The sequence below is a fragment of the Sylvia atricapilla genome, chromosome 6 (genome assembly GCF_009819655.1).
Source record: "Sylvia atricapilla isolate bSylAtr1 chromosome 6, bSylAtr1.pri, whole genome shotgun sequence".
Taxonomy (NCBI): Eukaryota; Metazoa; Chordata; class Aves; order Passeriformes; family Sylviidae; genus Sylvia; species Sylvia atricapilla.
Genome location: NC_089145.1, coordinates 13081763 through 13104565, shown reverse-complemented (window position 1 = coordinate 13104565; position 22803 = coordinate 13081763). Strand labels below are relative to the sequence as shown.

The 22803-nt window shown below is 36.4% G+C and overlaps 1 protein-coding gene across 11 annotated transcripts in view; it reads left to right on the top strand.

Moving 5' to 3' along the window:
• Positions 1–22803, top strand: part of SOX6 (SRY-box transcription factor 6) — a 369253-nt gene that overhangs the window by 149358 nt on the left and 197092 nt on the right. For all 11 annotated transcript variants that reach the window (XM_066320815.1, XM_066320816.1, XM_066320822.1 and 8 more), the window contains one exon: positions 2678–2888. In XM_066320815.1, the coding sequence (XP_066176912.1) occupies positions 2678–2888 (211 nt within the window). The remainder of the gene's footprint in view (positions 1–2677; positions 2889–22803) is intronic.

The window sequence follows — 22803 nt, the reverse complement described above, 5'->3', positions numbered from 1 at the left end:
AGGATGCTTTGTTTCACCCCTTGTGTTTTGATCTGTCTAGTTAGCCATTAATGCGAGATGAATATAACCTACTCTAACTGCTGTAGGCCTAAAGAGAACCAGAAATATTACACGTGTATTTTCTGTTTAATTTTTATTCTACACTTTAATCATCCACCAAACTGGCAATATAAACTAGTTTATTAATTGGACAAACCCTCATACTTGCAAAGGTGGTCATTCTGCCTCCCTCCATAAATCTGCATCATTTGCATGGCATTTAAGCTTGTCTCATCTCCATTGTAGATACTGCAGTCTTTTGGGCAAGGAAAAGAAGGGTGAATGTGCTGCCTGATGGAGGCAGGACTAGGGGAGCCTTTCAGTAGAGCAAAGGAACATTGTGCTGGACCATGTATGCATCCAGACGTGGAACAGAAGAGGTTATCAGGAGGAAGAACATTCCATTATTCCTACTTACTCCACAGATTTGCCTTATCTGCTTGTTTCCGGCCTAAACAATAGATTTAGTGTTCCTTGCTGAGAGCATGAAAACCCCTGCATTGAGCCTGATGGATGTGCTTCATGTACTGTAAGAGGATGTTGCTCTCTTGAGAAAAAACGCCTTCAAAATTACTAAGTAGCTCTTGTACTGTCCTCAAAGGCGAAAGTGCCGAAGTATGTGGTATTAATTCTTCATTGAGGGAAGGCAGAAATTCAGGCTTTACATCTGAAAAATATTAAAGATGCTCTTTTCATCTCCATTGTAAGACCAGGTTTTAAGAAAAATGCAAAGTAGTTTTTGTTAGAAAGAGTTAAAAATATGAAAGCTTTCCATTTTAAAGGCAGCTAAATAAGTTCATCTCGGTACGTCATCCAAGATATTGTTTTCTGTGATATTTGATTCTTCAGTGAATACAAATTGATGGAGTGAAAAAAATTCTTAATATTTATTTGCTAAAAATACAAAGATAAAATTTTATTCCCTATCACCTCTCTTTCTGTTTGTGCCTGCAAAACCTCTGTTGCTCCTGCTGCATGGATGAGGGGCTGCTACCAGTGGGATGAGATCTAGTGCCTTCTAATTTCCTGTCTTAGTGAATAAATACATTTGCAACACCCCTAGCAAATGCTGCCTCCTTCTCCAGTGACAGTAGCAGTGCTGTGCTGATCACACAGTGCTGTGCTTGAGGACGATGTGTCACCACCTCGTCCTGCACAGTCCCCAGCCCTGAGTTGCCCAGCTTGCTCATTGTTGGTCTTGCTCCTCCTGTTACATTGCCCAGCTACTTGATAATCTGTTCCAGACTGAAGCAAAGATTTTTGTCTCGTGGTGTTGCTGATGGATAATTCTTTCTAGCTTTCCTTCACAGCACAAGTTTCTTCAGTGCTCTGAAGTTGGGTATTTTCAGCTCATAAAGTATCAGGAATATGATTGTTATGAAGAACACTGTGCATTGTGAGAATGTTTTTTGACAAGGCTATTAATTATCTTTTTAATATTTAAATGTGTTGCTACTATTACTCTTCAATTTTAAAAAAAGTATGTTTCATGGAATATAACATACATACAAATATTTCTAGGTATACCTTACAGAAATAAAAAAATCAGTAGTTTTTTTCCCATAATGTTTAACGCTTCTAGCCTGGCATTATTAAAAATTAAAATAGAAGAGTAATTTTGGAAAATGAAGTGTGTGAGAAATTCTTGTGGTTGAGTTTTTGAGGACAAATCCAAGAACTACTTCTCTTTTTAGCTAAAATTGTGAAAGCAGAGATGCAGTGAATGTTGCAAGTATGACTGGGAGAATGACAAGTCTGAGCTACAGAAGTTCAGGAAGGGTTTCACTGTTGAGTGATATCAAAAAATTGAGGAGAGTTGTCATTGCTCATTGCTTTTTGATGCCTTTTTAAATTTTTTTTTTCTCAAATAAACTTTATGTATTGACAAAGGAGATGAACCTTTTTGACTTCTATGTTTTTTGGCTATGTAACAGCTGATACATGTGGTCTTGGTACTTGTCTATTGGCATATATGACTGGTTTTGCCATCACTTAATTTCCTTGCTCATTGTTGTCGCGAAATTAAGATTTACTTTTGTTTATTAGAAGCATTGTAACCTTCATTCTTTAAGGAAAATTTAAATATAATTTAAAGGGCAGTGAATGTGCATGGCCACATACATACATACCATTAACCTTATTTAACTGTGAAGTAGATTCCTTCCTTCTCGGTCATGGTTGGCCCAACACTTTCTCTAGATTTAAATTTATGCTGTTTTCCATTAGCTGAGGATTTATCCAGGAATAATTTGTCCTTGCCTGTATTTTTTTCCTTAGTGCTACGTATATTGTCCTTACATAAGGAACTAAAGAAAAGTGTAAAGCTTAACACATTTATTGTTAAAAAGTGTTCCTTGTTGCTTGTTCCTGATGAGGGAAATCCTTGATGAAGGTTAACTCAGGCATGAAGTATGAATGTTAGAAACATGGAGAGAACTGTGTTTAAGGACAAAAGTACCCATGTGAAGCACTGAAACAAAAAAATTCAAATCATAATTCTCATTTTATAAACTGAAGGAGACATGCAGGCTTGTTAGCATTACAAACTAATAAATAACGCATTCAGCTTTTGCCTGCCTGAGATCCTTCCGCCGTGAGAGAAGAACCCATGTTTTGACATTGTTTTGTTTCTTTGCAGGAGTCAGAGAGTAATAAGTTATGTTCCCTATATTCCTTCCGAAATACCTCTACCTCACCAAACAAGCCCGACGAAGGAGGCCGTGACCGCAGCGAGCTAATGACCAGTGTTAACTTTGGGACGCCGGAGCGCCGCAAGGGAAGCCTAGCAGATGTGGTGGACACACTGAAGCAGAAGAAACTAGAAGAAATGACCAGGACTGAGCAAGAAGGTATGCTCCGGATAATAAGATTGATGCAGTTCCCCCACCCCCTCAATCCCGTAATTTTTATGGCGTAAAGGATGTGTTGGGTATCGAGGGCCATAAAACTGCGTAATTGGCAAAGGCTAGGATAAAGTTATTCACAGGTTTCCATGGCAATGGTAGTTTGAGATCCATTAGGGATTTCAGACAAATATGCCACTTTTAAAAAACTTTTAAAATTGTCTTGGTTGTGAGTCAAAGCAAGAATGTTGGATTTGGTGAAAACTCAACTCTTACTTGAAAGGTTACGATGAATTCTTAGCTGGCTGTGGACTTGTGAGGGATATTCTTCAGTTGTATTTGTTCACTTTCTTTTAAAAGACAAATGTTTATTTTTAACAATAAGAATGAATAAAACATGAGCTGGTTTGTTTTGCCTTAGAAATTCTCATCTTTCATCACTTTAATAACCCAGCATCTGTAACTAGGAGGATGGGAAACAGTTTTAAGTGTAAAAGTACATAGTTCTGACCTATATAGCTAGAATTACAGAGGAAGAAATTTATTTTTATTTTTTTTAACAGTCTCCTCAGATATTGTTACAAGTATTAAAACAGAGATAAAAATGAGGACAAATCTTTGAGTGCTAAGGCAGTTTATGTAGCCAGTCTTTATCCAGTCTATACACTTTCATTGATTTTGCAATGATTTTGGCCATGCTAGGAAACAAAGAGAATTGGAGAGTGAGTTTATGAGTGTATGTGTGCAGGGCCCACCATGAAAATTTCTCCCCTTGGTAAGTAGAATGAAGTCTCACTTGGTTCTGCAACAATACCTTTTAGTCTGTGAGCTCATACACGAGTTTGAATCAGGGAAGTTGTGAGAGCAGGAGGCTCTGAAATAGAAAAACAGGTGTGGAGACATCTGTGTGGATTCTCTTGGATATTTTACCAGTTCTGTTTTGTGGCATTAAAAATAACCCAGGAAGAATATTTATAATGTAGCAGAGCCAAAAGGCAGTAGAAATTTGTGATTCTTTTTTTTCTTTGAAATATGAATGAGATCAGAATTATTTTGACTCCTCAATTTCATGGTATGGTCACAGTGCACTTCAAGCACTGCACTTTAAATTCCCTTAGCCTCATGTAGCAATGCAGATTTCAATTAAAATTGAAGCTGATACAATAATATGTTTAAATATGGGATAAAATCATGTAGTGATGGAAGTAGGCTTCCAAATTTCTTGGCATAATTGTTAAATGCCAGTGTGTTCTATAGGTGTCCTTTCTGAAGCTGGTGAAACATCTCTAAAGAGAGAATGTCCCAGATTCTTTACTACCATCTGTCTGTTTTCAGCTGTAAAGATCACTCTTTTAAAAATTGCTTTCTTAGATTTGGTGGTTAGGCTAGGAAAACTATTTTAAATATTACTTTGGCAAAGTTGTTTTCTGCAGTCAGTAGCAGTCGTTCGACACCCCATGCTAATCAAAGGTCTTGGCTCGTACTTTGCTGCAGGAGTGCTCAAGTTGCTGTGGATTATGTTGACACCACAGCTAAGGCTTTTCCAGGAGTGTACTGGATGGTGTGCTAATAAAAATGTGCATAAAAAAGTTTAAACATAGCGTCTATCTGCAGGGATTCAAGCATTTCATAGCCTATTTTTGTATGGGTTCTCAAGAGTTTTCTGCACCTCCCCTATGTTAGTATACATGGGTTGTTTTAGGAGTGCAGAGCAGAGAGATCCTTCTCTCTGAATCAGAGCCTTCCGTGCTGTGTGCTCTCATCAGCAGTGAAATAAAGGTCATTTTTGATCTATAAAATAATCTTGCCTTTTATGGACCACATTATAATGGAAAGCTATTCTAAAGTCTGCCTGTAAGTTCAAAGGTATTTGACTGTATCCTTGTGTTTAGGTTTGTCGTAGATTAGATATTAGGAGACAATTCTTTACTGTGAGAGTGGTGAGGCTCTGGCACAGGTTGCCCAGAGAAGTTGTGGACATGCCTCCCTGGAAGTGTGTAAGGTCAGGTTGGAGAGAGCTCTGGTCTGATGAAAAGCGTCTCTGCCTTGCGATGTGGTTGGAATCAGATGATCCTTAAGGTCTCTTCCAGCCCAGGCCATTCTGTGATGATTTTATAGTTCTGCATTAAGTTCTTTTCCATTCATCCACCATTTTCTGCAGTAGAAAAAATGTTACTTATGTTTAACAGAAAATAATTAATGAATATCTGATGGGTACCACATAAACTAATGCAGAAAAATAATAGAAAAATTGGAAATTGTTCAGGATGTTACACTTAGGAAGTTCAATGTTTCTAAACTTCTGTGAAGGCTAGGAAAATTCTTAGAATATATTTGAATACCCAATTCAGTATTCAGAGGTTTCTCTGAAAAGAAGTACTCTCCATACTTACTTGATTAAAATAAAATGTTTTAAAAATAATTATTATTTTAAGATTGAACTTTGTTTTAGCTTTGCACTGTCAGGGAAATGAGGTCTGAGATTATGAAATTGACATGCAATCTTACAGTGTCTTTTGAAAAACCTAATTAATAGCCTGATCACACACTTACCATACATGACGCTCTTTAACATCTATCCTTTAAAATATGTTTCTATGCTGCTCTTTTCTTAAAATGGTATGCAACCAATACAATTGAGGAGCTCTTTGTGTAGTGAGTCCTGCCCTGTCAAGAAATTGCTTACCCAAATTGAAAAATACCTGCTGTTGTTGATTTTTTAAAAAATAGAGATAATAATATAATTGGTTTAATGAATGAAGTGGAGAAAAGACATTTGTTTGTACTGTATACTGTGGTGTGGGTATCCTTTAAGTCCTGCTTATCTCTTTTACAAGAGTGTAATAGTTCATGCTAGCCTCATTTATAGACATGATCTCCTTGACCAGTGATGTTGCTGTGGGATTTGGGCTAACACACAGTCATATGTCAAGTTAATTGTAGAGTTAAATGTGGAATAAAGAACTCAAGGATTCCAGTCATCAGATCAAACCCCCACGCCAGCACAGGGAAAAGTCTTTTAATATTGTTACATAGTAACTTTCGAAATATCCATCCATATCCATTTCTGTCCATCTATATCATCAGAATTTGAGAAATACAGGTTGTTGGGGTCAAATACTTAAATACTTTGTGCTTCACACTCAGATATTAGGTGTCATACTTGTATATACTCCTTGTAGTCTCTGTCGTAGCTCATAACACTGAAAAAGAAATATATACTGGAAGACTTTATCGTGTCTAAATAGATATATTTAATCAGAGTCCTTTGGCTCCCCAAAATAAGTTGTCTAATGAGAATTTCATCTGAGCAGCTGTGACTGAGGAGGTCAACAGGCATTGCCTAAGAGAATATGGCCCAGCTGGTTAAATCTGGTTGTTGTAGTGATTTAAATGGTCAAGTGCTGCTTGTAATCCAGGACCGTCTGTTTGTAAAGGGAAGAGCGAGTGCTTCAGCATAATGTACAGCTGTTTTAATCTCTCTTTAATAATAGTGCTTCAGCCAGTGTCATGTCTTGTGTATGGTGTGGGAACACGGGTGTCTCACACAGGAATATACCTTAGGTATGTTTTTAGCTTTATTTGTAGTCTGAACACAGATTGCCAACAGTACAGGACAAACAATGTATTTTTTTTTGTCTTCATGGTCCAGCATTTGCATTTTTTGTACAGTAAGGCACTCCTGTGCCTTAATTTGTAATGATTTGGAAATGAGAAAACTGATGAGAAAATAGTAATGGAAAAAGAAAAGAATGCTACAAATATTTAGAGTTAATTTGAGTATGTAAAGACTTTGCTGACATGTGTTCTCGTAAGACAGAGGAGGTCAGAAATGAACAGGTGTCTAATTTAATCAACAACATTAGACTCCAGGGCCTCTTGGATAACTTCAGTATATTCATCTTAGTTATTCTTTGAGCCGAAGGATTGCTTTACTGGAGTTTTTCTTTGGAAACATCCTACAGTACAATCAAGTATTAAAGCTCTTCATAGCTCAAAATGAAGAGTTTATGTTAGACAGTATGGTCTAACTCCTTCTCTCCTTTTCCATCCCCTTTAAGTAAGAGACTTTTCTTTTTGAATATTGCTTATGTTACTTTTGTGAGACAGATTTACAGCCTGGATTCTATGCTGAGAATTGGCTTCCAGACAGCTATCCTACTGTACTTCATCATAAGCCTCGAGGAGCAATAATTAGTAGTACGCATCTTGTCTGTAGCGAGGAGAGCAGATTTCCCCCTTTCAGATCTGGAATGCTAGGTTGGCAGGTCAGCTGGCACTTCTGAGCTGGAAACTGGGCATGTCATTTCTGCTAAGTGCTAAGCCCTCATTACTCAGGGCCTGGATTCCTAATTCACTTTTGACCTTGATTCTGAGCAATGTATACAGTATCATTTTTCAACCAAGCTTGGTCCACAATTCTAGCACAAGCTTTTTATGAAGTGCTTCCCATTCTTGCTTCCTCCTTGAAGACCACAGTTGAACATTCAGAGATCAAAGATTTCTATCTATGTATGGTGAAATAAAGAACATCTACATAAAGAGAAGTGTATTCATAAATTTCCATCTATTCTGTCATGTGCACCTGTTTGTACTCTCTCTCTTTGGAGGCATATATGGGTGGACATCTAAATTAAAAATTAAGGGTTCTCATGTATTGTTAAATCTATATGGAGTAGGGAAAATCTTACTATATTACTCAGTAGTGGTGGTTTTTTTCTGATTTTGTGTTTTGTTAGTATTTTTTCTCCAGCTTCATACTTCCATTAATTATAACTGAACAGTTCCTGTTATATTGACTTAAAGTAGACTGACACTTCCCCTATAAAACTTTCTATCATTCCAATAATTATATTGAAATATAATATAAATATATTGAAGTATTGGACACACAAATCCACAGATTTCATTCTAATTTCACAGGGAAGTAAGGAAACTTAAACTTTCACATACTGTGTTTTATAAGCGGACATAGGCAAACAATTTTGGTTTCAATTGCTTATTTTTAGGCATTTTTTAAAATTATGGCTTTTGGGTTATTTTTTTAAGAATCTGTGTATATTATATTGTTTTAAATGAATGCAGGGTTTCCATTTTGCATTCTTTGTTTTAAGCCAGCCACTGCTGACAACAGAGAGAGAGCTCAGACACATATACTTGTTTTTTAGTATGGTTTTAAGCACAACTTTTGAGAACCTTACATGTCAGTTGTTTTTGGTGTATCAGTCCTAGAAGTGAACTGCTGACCATTTGTGGTCAGAGAATATTTTGAAATATTTTTCAGAATTTTTGCAGAGATTTAATTCAAGTTCTCTGTTCTGTGGTGTGCGGGATACCCACACTTTCCACTGATGAAGGCATGATCCCTGGCTATCCTAACACATTTGGTGTTTACAGACCCCTTTTATTTTTTTATTTTTTTATGAATGCAGATATTTTGTTCAAGACTTCAGAAATGTTACTGGATTTTGGTATTAGGATTATCCAAAGTGATCAATAAAAATTATTTATTATTAGTATTCTATTCTTTGTGATACCCATGAAATTTGCAGATGGTCACTGCCAGTTCTCTTTGGAAATGAAAAACTGACTTTCTGCAAATCTTTTCATCACCTTTGAAAAAGCCTGCCATATCTGCTTGGTACCATCCCCATCATGTTTGCCTTTTCTTCTTTAAGATCACTTTGGCTAAGAAAATTCAGAATCTGTTATCTATATAGTTAATTTAATAATCTATTATCTGCTTTTTGTTGGAATCTGTACATAGTGGCATCTAAGAAAGAGAATTTTTCTTCTAAACTCCAGACATGCTTCCAAAATAAAAATGTAAAAAGCCCAAATGTCCAGAAAATAAATAGATGACTCAGATCAAATTAAAGGAGAGATATGAAGCACATTTTCCTAAATTGCTGTTTTCTTCCATTATTTACCTCCTCACCATAAAATTAAATGCAACTTACTATTTCTCTCTCTCTCTCTTTTTTTTTTTTTTTTTTAAATTCAAATTATCTTGGTAAAATCACTTTGGTCAGTCTTTTGCATTGCAATATATGCTGCTGTTTTAGAAAAGCATATTCTTCTATTTCTAAACACGTTATAGATCATAGATTTTCTAAGGATTCATCTGTTGAAGTCTAGAGTGAATTCCTATGTTTTACTGTGTTAAGTTAAAGTAATTCTGGACCTTTTTTGGAACATTACCATGAAGTGTTTTCTAGGCTTTTTTTCCTGGTAAGTAAAAGAAGATGCAGCCTATTTTCCTTCTTTCTGTTGTATCTGATTTTTATATCAGAATTTCATTCCATTACTGTACTTTCATTTAATGAAATTTTGAATGCGACATATATTTAAAGAATTTTTAATTGTTTTTTTGTGAAGAGAGATTCAGTCTGTGTATCCATAATGTGTCTGGCTGTTAATTTGACTCATATTTTTATTTATCATTCTGACTGAGAATTTAGACATTTTTGATTATTCAGTTTCCCATTCCTTTAAATTTTTCAGAATAGTATTTTGTGATTAAATGCTGTCCCACAATTTTTATTTAAGAAACTGGCATATATTGTCATCTTTCCACCTCATCTCTGTATTTATCTGGCTGCCTACACTACAGTCTTACCCGGTGTTGTAGCATTTGAGAATCTAATCATTACTCACAGGTTCTGTGTGAACATAGGAATTTTTCAGCACTTTTCAGTGTGTCTCATGTTACATCTGGAAACTCCTGTTCAGCTTTCTTGGTTCTGGAATTCAGTCATGGCACCCAAATGGAGAATAGCACAGACGTTTACATGGGCATCGTGGAGAACGAGATCTACATGAGTAGGTTGAGAAATTAGTTAGATCATCTGCTTTGCTGAGAGGTTTTCATGTCCTCCTTGGTTCTTATTCAGGATCATCAGCAAGAAACTGGTGAGCCTGATGGTAGCAATTTCAGAACCTGACAAGAAAAAAATACACTTTGGTGACTCTCAGACATTTACCTTGGTGTAGAATCCATGGAATTTTATGGAGCTTTGACTTTCCTGGAGGTTCAGTTTCCTAATGCGTGTTGTTCTCTTTTCAAGGCTTTGTACTACCTACCTGTGCACCTCTACAAAATTGTTGCTTTTACTTGTAAACACAGTTGATCCAGATAGGGGAGGAGTCTGAAATTTAGGACACAATTCTGAGAATTAGAACATCTATTCTCGCCATGAAAATTCTTTATTTTTGAGCAGATGTTTGCTTTCACCACATTGAAGAAACATCTTTATTCAGCCTAAAATATGTGAGATGAGTAAATTTCTTTTCATTGGAACAATTGTGCCTTGACCCTGTTCTCATTATCCCTGAACAGGACAGATTATACTGGTTGAAAAAGGTTGACATCTTCTCTTTGCCATCATCTTCTGACCATCCCAGTCAGTTCCTCCCCAGAGATGTGTTTTCCAATGTTTTAGCTTCAGAGATCATCTAATTTTTCTTTAATCCCACTATAACCCCTCAATTCTGATATTCTCCAGTGTTAGATACAATTTATTTTTTATTGCATGATAAATTGTCCCAGTGCTTCCATCTTATATAATTTTCTGCGCTGTCTTCCTCTAGACTTCTATTTCCATTTTAGACATGGTCAAACATCTGCTATCTTTACACGATTTGGATGTTATTAGTACGGTGGAAGCATTATTAGAAAAGCATATCTTAAAGCCAGCTTTTTCCTAGGGGCAGTAAAAAAAAAGCAAGATCAGTATAGGCACAACTGACAGTGAGCTCTGTGGTGGGGAGTATAAGTGAGTAAATAGCTGTAAAAATATGGAGAGTTGCTTCAGTTGCATGATCTTGACAGCAGGAAAATAAATTCAAACTTCATTGGTTTCTGATGTTCTGTGACACAAACAACATTATGATCAGATCATGCTTTAAAAAGGTTAATTGAAATACATTTTGTAGTCATCTGGTTAATATCAGGGACTAGAGGGACTAGATGTGATACTTCCCTTCCTAAATTTGCTAGTGTAAATAAATATAAGGTTACAAGGGAAAAAATTGGGCTTGAACATGGCTGATCTTGTATGCCATTGTTTTTTCCAAGTTCTGAAGGGTGAATGGCCTCAGGTTTCTTTGGTGATGGACTTTAGTTTTAGTTAGTCTTCCTTGCTTTGCCATTCCTGCTGTTTTGCAACAGGGTCTAAAAGTGCTTTAAGTGCTTGTGACTGGGGTAATGAATGAAAATATCTTCCCAGCACTGCGAATATTGCATTAGACTGAACAGTCACCTTACTTGTAAAAGCACTATTAGAGAGGGGCAGCTGTAAGTAAGGATAACGATTTGTGTCCAGTGCTTATTTACTGAAAATTGTAAATGTATTATTTATTGAGAGCTCTCCAGACAGTGCTTGTCAGAATAAAAATGTCAACTCTAAGCAAAATGTTATAATACATAATAAAAATGCTAGGTACACACTTTGGAGATACAGCTAATTAGATCTGCTTTTCTTAAAGAAATGACAGTAAAAATGCTCAGCAGCATATACATTTTAAATGCTGATATATTCCTTATTTTTCTATACAGTATTTGGTTTAGATACTTTATAATTATTTAAAAATATTTTTGACAACTTTATTTGGTTGCCACAGGAGAGACAGAGGCACTTGCTGCCTGGCTGCATGAGGCAGCTGCATTCTCAGGCTTTCCTGTTCATCCAGTGGAGAGAGCAGCTACTCTCCCCTCTGTGTTTCAGTCTGAAACTCCAAGATCCCACTTTGTCTGTGAGGGAAACCTGCCTCCAGTGGAAGCAACAATTATTAAGATTAGTCTTCAGCCATGCTAATTAACCCCAAACAAATATTCTTAACAGGGAGCCAAAATCCATTCAGTGTCAGTGTTGCTTTTGTGTATTATTCAATATGAGTTGAAATTGGAGAGCAAAAAATAAGTAGCTAATTTTTTCTATTTAAAATGTTACTTCGTATAAGTGTGGTTTTGGTTTTTTCAAATTTTTTCTTAAAATTTGCAATGATAAGAATTGGAGTTTAAAATTTTTGGAAAGAAAACAGTTTCTACTGTATTTTACAGTGTAAGGGAGGAAATTGGCTTTTGAATTTGTCCTTTTTTACAAAGAACTGCTCAGTTCAGCAGCATAAAATTTAGCATGTCATCTTGAAAAGAAGCTTTCTTCTTTTGAGTGTATCAGCCAACCCGAGAGAGACTCACTGGTTATCTTAGGGGCAGTCTGTCTGTGCTCCCCTGCACTCTGTCTGCTCTTGATGCCACAAAATCAAGGAATCATGGAGTGGCTGAGGTGGGAAGGCATTGCTTCTCTGCACAAGGCAGGATCGCCTACAACAGGTTGTTCAGAGCCATGTCCTGTCAATTTCTGAGTATCTCCAAGGCTGTAAACTCCACAGCTTGTTCAGTGCTTGGTCATCCTTACGATAAGCCAGGATTTTCTTTTGGTTTGAGGGAATTTCCTGTTTTCCCATTTGTTCTCTTTGCCTCTGGGCCCGTTACTGGGCACCATTGAGAAGAGGCGGGATCTGTCTTTACTCCCGCCATCAGATTTTTCTGTTTCATCCCCTGGAAGCTGCTCTTTTTCAGCCTAAGCCCTCGTGGTACTCCCAGCCCTTCTACATGTGAGAGATGCTCCAGTGACTTGGCTGCCCTGTGGTCCATTCCAGGATTCTCTCCAGTCCCATGTTTTTCTTCTACTGGGGAGCCCAGAACTGGACACAGCACCATAAGAGTGCTCCAAAATATGATTGATTTTAAGGCCACTAGTTCTGGACTGTAGGACTGAGCTGTTACCTATAAACCAAGAGGAACTTTATCATGATAAAGTCTGATACTTGCTGAACTTCTGCTCAAGCCTTGGCTGAGCCCTGCTCATTGGCATAATTTGAGTTTTAGCCCTGCACCTGTGCTCTCACTTCTCTGATGCGCACAAAGCGAAAACCAAGAATAAAAACCACAATTCAGTGTTCTGAAATACATATTTCTATGCTTCACAAATGTATTTTGGACTGTGAGGAATCCTTCTAATTCCTATTTGCAGCCAGGGTTCTTCCTTATTTGCTCATTGGCACGGTGATCTCCAAAATGAAGCAGTTGTTAATGTGTCAAAATCCACCCTCTTCTGTCCTGCTTTAGTAACACAAAGAAGTGGTGTTTTTTTAAAGTTCAGATTGTGATATTGCTGAAAAAAAAAGTGCAATAGTCCTTATTAAATATAGTCTTGAGGGCAAGTACTGTGTAAACATCTGCAGAGAGCTCCTGTTAGCATTGCTCTGTCCTGACTAGCAGCTCACTCTGTTGCAGTCTTGGGTCTGTCTTTAGCATGGGCTGCCAATCAGTAAAGCTGTGCCAAAATGTCTTGTTCTACAGCCTAGCATTTTGGAATGTATCTAATAGCTGTTTTCTTTTATTAATCATAATATATTTTTAGTTTTACTTACATAGGTGCCCAGAGTTCCTGGGCACGGTGCCCTGTGCATGAATGGCTGTTTATTTTCATCTTCCTTTTTGTTAACTGCTTTACTTAATGCTTTATATAACCATTTGCCATATTTTGACATGAAGCTATAATGCACTGCTGCCTGCTCACATTTCTTAAAGAACTTGATGTGACATCACCCTCTACAGTAAATCATGATCTTCGCTGAACCTAAAAAACCCCATCTTGAATACTCTTCTGTCTTTTATTTGTTTGAAAACGTTGAAGCAAGCAGGCTCTTTCACCCTTCTGGAACAAGGCTGAACACTACAGCTTAGAGAGCCTGCAGTGACACCAGAAACATTAAGGGCTCTGTACTGAATTTCTTAGTCTAACACCACCTTAAGAATGAATTCTGTTTGCATTTGTAGCTGTGCTGTGTGTGTTACAGGATATGCATGAGGACAGGATTCAGCTCTTTCTACTTTATCTTAAAATTTACCTGCATATTCAATATTTAAAATAGCTCTGCTTCTCAGTGTAGGTCCTAGCAGTCCTTATCGTATCTTAAATATGTAACAAGAAGATTACTTTTAAATATTTACAGTGAAACAAAAACTAACACATCGGGTAGAGGTTTGTTAAAATGTCAGAAGAACTTGCCTTAGTGAAAAATAAATATTGAACCAAGTTTATTCCTGAGGTAACTCTATTAATTTCAATAGAATTATTGCAGGAGTGGTTCTGGAAAAAAAAATCTGTCAAGATTTTGTATCATAATTTAAATATTTTTTCGCAGAACTTTCAATAGCCCAGAAATAATTTTATAGGTCTGGCATGCATGTGCATCACTAAGTAAAATAATCTTGTTTTGCCTCAGTCTGTGCTCCCTCTCTGGACTGTTTGTGTTTTTAGCTGTTTAAATGGTGTTGTTGCAGCTTTGTTAATAGGTCTTGTTACATCTGCAGTTATACTTGTAATTAAAAATTTAGTTGGAGCATTGGTTCCACTGGGTTTCAGTGTATCTGGTGTTTCTGTGATATAATAACTAGACAAAGAATCATGTCTGTTGCCCTTTTGTGTCTGTGTATCAGGTAACACAACAGACAGTGGCCAGACGTATGACCTCAAAAATCAAACCAATTTGTTAATGAACTAACAAGGCAATGTAATAAGCATCTCTATTCAGTCATTTTCCCCAGCTTTCGGTTGTTCCTTAGAGCAAGGGTAGCCAGTGCTGTATCAACAAATTATTTGATGACAATAATTTGGCTGATGAGAATACAAGGAAAAAAGCCACAATCTAATTAGAAAACATTGTATATTAGGTGGCAAAATGTGGCTAATGTTTTATATCTAATTGTAAAACTGCAATTTGCAACTTTCACTAGTTAACGATTTTCACACCCCCCTTCCTCCTTTCCTCACAGAAAATCATTAAAAAAAAGGCCAAAAAGAGACTACAGGATTTGAAACACAGTGGCCCTGAAGTGATGGGAAAATGGCCAAGGTGTCACAGCTAATTTCTGACCCTGCTTTATGAGTTCTGCTGTTCCTTATTCCCCTTGTCAGTCTGTGAATCCCTGAGGCTGTACACACTGGCCTAACATCACTCAACTCCAGTTTTATATCCTCTTTTAATAATGTTGAGTCTATTCTGTCCAACTTTGATTCAGACAACCTGCTTGTCTTGAAAAAGTGATATATTTAATCAGTGGCTCTGTCTCCAGCATAGCTCCCACTGCGTGAGACTAGAGCCAAAGAGTAGTGCAGTGGCCTGTCACTTCTGTTTGAATAGGTAATGTGGAGCCGCTCAGCCGAAGAGACAGGAGCTGGAACTGCTTGTTAGGACACATGATCAAAAGCCACTCTCTGCTTTCTGCCAATCAAGCCTCATGTCGCCTTGTGGGGCAGACATTAAATAGATTTTTCTGCCGTACACTGTGGGCACTTTGCCAGTCTGACATGTGAACTGTTACAAAAGATACCAGAGTTTCCACTTCTTGCTGACTGCTTTTAAATATTACCAAGTCCTTGCTGTCCAAAGTGGAATATTTTAAATAATGGATTATGATAAATTTCCACTACAATTAGGCGGTCTCCTTCCTGCTCCCAACTCTTCAAAGATATTTTGAAATGCAAAGGTCTAACTTGGTTTCCGAAAACAAGCAAACAAAAAACTCTTGAACAACCCTAAAGCAGATAGATTTGAACATGTTTATTGTCTGAGCATTATGGTGAGTTGTTGCTTTCACTTGTAAGATTTTGAATATTAGTTCTATTTTTGGTCTTTTTACATTATTTAATTAGATTTTCCTAGTTGAGATCATAGCACTATTTTATTACTATGTTTATGGGAAGGGATAATAAAATCGGCTTTTTTTTTTTTTTTTTTTTTTGCAAATGAGGTTGAATTTATTTATTGTGTTTATTGGCTGCCGGTGCAAATATAAATGTCTTAAAATGGCTCTGTAGTTGGTTTTAGTTATACTTTCCTTTGGTTTTTTCCTCTTTGTCTATTACCCTCCATAACCACCTCAGCTCTTGTGCCCATGGCAACAACGCTCAGTGGTTGAGGCTAACAAAGATGACATTTAAGCTTTGCCTAAGTAATGAATATTCTTTTGTAACTTCCAGGGCCACTGAATTTATGTCATTTTTTAGAGGTCCCCAGTACCTAGAGAACTGCTTCTATTTATGTACTTGTGGTCATGATACCCAGATATTTACTCCCTTGTGCTTGGCCTTCCTGATGTATCTTTTTCTTTTCTTTTTTCTTTTTCAAGTAAAACTTTTTTTTTTTTTTTTTTTTTAACCAAAACATACCATGGCAATCTAGTGGAATTCATTTAAACAGTGAGCTACACATAAACAGCTGCTCTTTCAATAAGCCATTCTTTATAATACCCTTATTACCTTCTAGTGTCTCAAATTCTGATTAGTCAACAGTGCTGATTACTGTATGGCATTCCACTGCCCATCTTCCTTCTGCTCAGCTGCTCATGTCTTAGCTGTTCTGTGATTACAACACAACTTGTGCATTGTTTCTCAGAGTTTTTCTTCATATTGTATATCTTTTAAAAATCCTCTAAACCCTGTTGAGGAGATGGAGAAAAAAAACACCCTGATTTGAATCACCATAAATTCCCTGAAACTCTGTGAATTGTTTTTGTACCACTTTGATCCTCACACTCTGCAACTTTGTAGTGGGATGAATAAGTACTTTGGATTTACAAGGGTAATCAATAAATAGTGTCCAGTTAAAAGAACTTTGGAGAAATGACAGTTACTTATTGCAGTGTTTGTGATACAGCAGGAGAGACCAAGGATTGTTTTTTTTTTTTTTAAATCCATCAAACCCAAAAACCACAGAGTGCTTTCTCCTGGCTATGCTTTCACGAAAACCGGTGAGTTCAGAAGTTGTTAAGAACAGAGCTTTGTCATGAGAGAGCAGTTTGGAAAACATCCCCCCAGTAATACATGCTGGGTTTCAGAAAGGTGTGTGGTGACAGAAGGAATGCACAAAGCAAAAATGGGAAGGGAAGGAATTGTATCCCTGGTGCTCTGGATCTCCAATTTCTGCTCAAAGCAGTGAATGCAGGGGTTTGTTAAGGACATAAAACTTTGCCAGCTGGTTTATAGGTAAATAGCACGGCGGTGAGGAGAACACCCTTTCTGTGGCTCCGAAAACCCCCGCAGCTTCCTTTGGTGCAGCCCCTTAGAATCCAGCCCTGGTGAGTCTGAAACGCTGACACACTCAAAACGCAACCCCATTAAAGGCCTTAAATCTGTCATTGTGCTCTGGAGCCTGCTCTGAAAATAGCAAAGCTCTTTTTGTAAATTAAAATCGGTGTGAATGGGAACAGATGTTGACATGCTTTACTTTATCTGCAGGGATCCCCGTCAGGGGGGAGAGGGTCACCGAGGTTAGATGGCAGGAATTACTGCAAATGTGCAAAGGACAGGGAGAGACTGCTACAGACATTGTCTCTGGTTTTCCTGGAGCAGGAATAGCATCCAGTGTGTGCTTCTGGGGGCTGAGGAGTCTGTGTGTAAGGAAAGATGGTTGTGTAATGGCTTCAGTTCCTCGGAGAACGCTGTCCCCTTGTATGTCTGCTCACGAGATAAAGGGGAGGGATGCTTGGCCAGCTTTACAGAGCTGGTCAGATCTGGATTCCAATGGGTGACCCCAATTCCCATTTACTTCCATGGTACCTGAGCTCACTCAGGACCTCGTGGAAGGTATTTGACATTCCCAAGGCTCAAACTACAAAAAATTTGCATTCATTTTGATATTGGGTAACTTTTTTTTTTGAACTTCGGCATTACTTTTTAACATATTGCATGAACTCTCATGTTGCATTAGTCATCATCAACTTTTAATAGTTTTTGAAATAGAAATGTAGTTCTGTTCTGAAATGTGCAATTTATTAAATAGCTTTGCTAGTCAAGCTCAATAAATTTTTGTTGAAGATTTTTCCTGATTTAAAAAAGATAGCAAAGGATGAATTTATTTATAAGAACTGTAATAGTTTCCCTCAATTCCTTTTATATTTTAGATTACCTTATAATTTTCTAAATCTACATGAACAATAATGATCAATTTTGTCAGTATTATTCACACCTTTTATTAATTTAGCATAGATGAATAAATGTGAATGTTGTGAAGAGTTGATTGGGAATAGATTTTAAATCTGACAGTTAGATTACAGGGTACCTAAGAAAAAATGGCTCTTTCACTAGGTACCTAGTAATTTAATTCTTGTTTGAAATTATTATAATTTATTACAGTGTGTGGGTCCTAATGAATGTCTACTATTAAATGAAAAGGAGAAATTGAAATTATGAAATTCTTTTAACTTGTATCTTAAAAATCCCCTTAAACAATTCAGTAGATATTAATAAGGAACGTGCTTTTCTTTCCTTTTTATGTGAATGTAAACAAAAACATTTTCCTCACTACATAATGATACTAGATCAGTGCTGTTGGAGATTCTTACTTAGAATCAAGACTATCTTAAAATAGAGGAAAATAATTTTATGTGATGAAAAAATATCCAAAGCTTTCTGTCTTGATTAGACATTTGGACCTTGTTCAAGGAAAGCTCAAAATCACTATTATAAGATTTGCTGTTGTTAGAGATACAGATGCATATGTGTGAAAAATTAAAATTTCTCAGCATTTTTCCTACTGAAGGAGTCAGTCATTAGGACAGTAGAATATGATACAGATTATACTTTTACTGTCATCATGTAAAATTATTTTTCCACTCTGCTTATTGGTTTTCATTTGAGAAGTGGTTAGGAGAAATTGGTAAAAAATGGGTAGGTATTTCCAAATAATTGGAAAATGGGTAGACAATGCCAAATAAATGCAGCAAATAGGTTATAGTGACATTTGAAATAAATGATGGAACACAAATTGTGGATCATCTTTGTTAAGAGGGTGAAAACACATTAGAAATTTCTTAGATAAATACTATATCAGTTCATACTACTCTGGTTCACTTAAAATTAGGCAATAATGGAGTTATAAAATATGTTTAAAGAATAGAAGGCTTATAGTTTTTCTCTGTAACATACCGTGGTTTCTGAAGTTATATGACTATCATAGCAGAACTTGATAAATTAAAAACAAGTTAGAGATTTTAGTGAAAATTTCATTTGTAATTGCACTGTTTGCCAGTCAGCAACAATTGTGGACTTTGGCATTCACTAATTTTAAACTGGCTCAAATTTCTCACCTGTACTGGTGTCTCTTTTGTAGCTCTTTCATATCTCCAACTGTAAAGGATTCCCATTATGAGTAAAATATGAATGTACATCCTTCTACAAGTCAGAAAAATATAATGCTGACCTGAACAAGTCACTACCTTTGCCTGCTATTTCTTGATCCTTTTCTTTAAAAGGAAGCCTACACAGCTCCTGAGCGAAGTCACAGTTAGTATGAGTAATAAAATATTACCTCTGGTTACCTGTTGCTGTCTTCCAGCTGACAGATGGAACACCAGTTGGATATTCCATTTTAGGGTACCAAGGTAGCATTGCATGCTTGCATCCTTTGAGATGCATGTGTCTTTTCCTCTGGGAGGAGAGTGTGGGATATTATTCCACTGCATGTTCCCTGATATGCTGCCAGAAATAAAAGGAAAAAAAGAACAAAAAAGGAGAAAAGGAGAGGGAAAGATAACACTAATAAAAGGAAAATAAAAGAGAACAGTGAAAAGGTGAAAAAAAACCTCTTTTGGGGTGTGGTTGTGATTTTTAACTTCAATAATTTTTGCATTTTCATTAAGGAGATATTTTAAATTCAAGTGAACAGAGCAGAAGTCAGTATTTTAGAATGTGACCCGGATTTGGGACTGTAATTTTTTCCCCTCATATTCCCTAAGCAAAATAAAAGATACCTAAAATCACCATATTTGAAAATGACATTAGGCACAGAACAAAATAGGTTATGTTAACCCTTTATCCTCTCTCTCTCTCTGCACAATTGTGGTGTAGTTTGGCATTGTATGAACTTTGCTATTTAGCTGATAGGATTTGTTAAAAGCTACTGGTAGAAAAAAGGAGACTGAACAGAATTTGTTCTTTTCAAACTTCTAAAAATACTCAGGCCTTTCTCATGAGTTAGGAATTTTTATATGTTTACTGTTCTTCACTATAACCAATTCCAACAACTGCCCTGTTACAGAAAAAAATAGGAGTATGCTAAGACGTGAGCTGAAAAACCCTTAAGAGCTAACATTTCAAAATATAAACATGAATTAATGCTAGTATCAAATTTTCCCCCATTTTCTGAATTTCTTTGGCATATTATAGCCATGTATGCTGTTTATTAAAATTTTTTTCAGTAAAATATGAAAGTACTATGAAATGAAATTATTTTATTAAACTTGCAGTTTTGGTATTATTTGAACCTTGAATGTGGAAATCTGAATGAGACGAGATTAAAAGGTTTAAATAGCTTTAAAATTATATTTACACTAGTGCAATCTGTCCTTTTTAATACTAATCTGCTTTTTTAGTTGAGATTATATTATAAAAAAAAGCCCACCCAGAGTGCATTAAAATCGGCCAAAATGTTTACGCCGTGAAGCTTTTTTCTTCGTCTCTTGATCAGCCAGAGTTCTCAAGGAAAAGTTCAGTTCAGATATTAGCTATACTTCTTAGAAATGACCTTGTGGGGTAGAGAAGCATGGCACAGTGGCACTTTCCAGCTGTACACATGGTATCCGTCGGGGTACAATCATGCTCAGTCCCAGCACCGCAGGCTTGGACATATGTTGAGTTTTATTTCTTTCTTCTGACATTAATCCTATTCACCAGCTGTTCTGCCAGCTGCCATTCTTCAGCTTGGAGATTACATTTTGGGGGATACCAACAATCGCCTAGTTGACCAGTGTTCTCCCCATTTACTTTAAAAATGATTGGAGTTTTGGGTTAGCATTGCTCAGTCTTTTTTACTGCCTATGTCCTTAATTGTCTTTGAATTCTGGACTTGATTTATGATCACTTTGAATACACTGCAGAAAAAAACCTCAAAAGAGCTCTGATTTCTACCATACTGGTAAATCTGTGCTCACAGAAGGGAAAAAAAAAAAAAAAAAAGGTTTGCAGTTAACATTCTGAAAGCTGTAATTAATGTTACATGCACTATTATGTAAACAGCATTAATTAGTGACAAATTCTTCTGATAAAAATCATTTTTAATCAAAAGAATATCTTAATTTTTCATTTTTACATGAATCTATTTTAAGAAGTTGCAGTTTTGTAAGAAACTGTTTCACTAATCTAGTTTGAACAGGCTATTAAATCTCTGCTCCACTCATAACATATACTAATAAGTCGTATAGATTTCTTAGTTCATATTCCAGATGATCTGTCCATAAGCAGGATGTTAAACATCTGTAGTTTAAGCCTTCTGGGACTAACAAATGCATTAATGCTGGAAAGAAATGTGGCCTGAACAATAAGGTTACGGACCATGTGGTAAAGGAACAACCCCGATATCATCAACTCAGCACATACGGTGCACTGCACCCGGGTTCTACCACAGCAGTGAAAGAACAATGTCAGCTTTAAATTGTATCCATTTACAGCGGGTGTTTATCACATTCATATCAGTAAAGACAGAGAATCCTGTGTTCAACATAATTATTTCACGTGGCAATTTAAAGATCTTTGTTGCACATTCTTCACAATTGAGCAAAATTGGCTATTAGCTGGATAAGGTTAAGCTAGACTGTAATGGTAAATATTTATTACAGGAATATTTGATTAATAACACATATTCTGCATTTCTTTGCACAGCCAGTGATTACATTCAGGTCGTACAAAGCAGGCATTGGAATTGTCCAACTCAGATCCCACTTTAAGGAAACAGGAGCTCCATTAATGAAACACACCCACCTTGATTCTTTTTTTCCTCCATTCCCTTTTGCATATTTCACACAATGTTCATTTAATACAGCTAGAGAATCAAGCTATTGAGAGTTAACACAGATGAAATATTTTTTAAATAGGAGTTACTCTTGACTTCCATCATAGTCAAGAAAAGTTCTTGGGAGGAATGGGGGTGGGGGAGAATCCTAAGAAATATTCCCCAATGAGATAATGTTCCAGACTCACCAGTAGTGAACCCCCTTTACTAAATATGGCCATTCTATTTATAGAAATATTCATATTTTCATTGGTGGCCAAAGCACTGCTTATAGGAAAACCTACAGGTGACTAATAGGAGTTGCTCACTAAGTGGAATAATGAATAGTATTAGGTGTCAATTAAATCAAGCTTCCCCGAGGTGCAGGTGCTCCACAATGTACTGACACATTTCAAGTAGCAGCGCCACTTCACCCATGCATATGAACAAGCACATTTGCATATTAAAAAGCTGAAAATTATTTAACTGAAGCAAAAGTCTTTTAGAGATGATGGAGGTTATTAAAACTGTTGACAAGAAAGAAGGTAATTGCCTGAAAATGAGAGATGACATTCTGCTATACACAGGGAACGTTGTTTTTGTTGTATTGTGCAGCAGTGCCTGGGTGTATAACCTATTACATTGAGATTGCTCCTATGCAATTAGACCCTTTTTGTCCTCACTTCAATAAGGCTATGATTATGAAGGATTGAAGAACACTTGGCATATTGAATGTCTGTTGTTTTTATAACTTCGTCAGAAATGACAAAACACGTTTTGTGTCCTGTTTTTTCTTTGTAGGCTTATTGATTCTGTGATTATAATATTCATAAAAGACAATGTGTTCATGGTTGAACACTGTCATTTATACAGGTTTTATTTTTTTTTTATTTTTGAGCGTAGTACTTGTTTGAATGCCAAGGTGTTCATCAGAAAGATGGGCATATAGAAACTAAAAGATGAATAGGTGAGAAATTTAGCACTCTAATAATGCCAAATATTTCTATTAAAACTCGAATAAAAAGCCCATGTATTCCAGAAGTGTCTGCTCAGAAATACTCACCAACTTGCAGTTAATTTACTT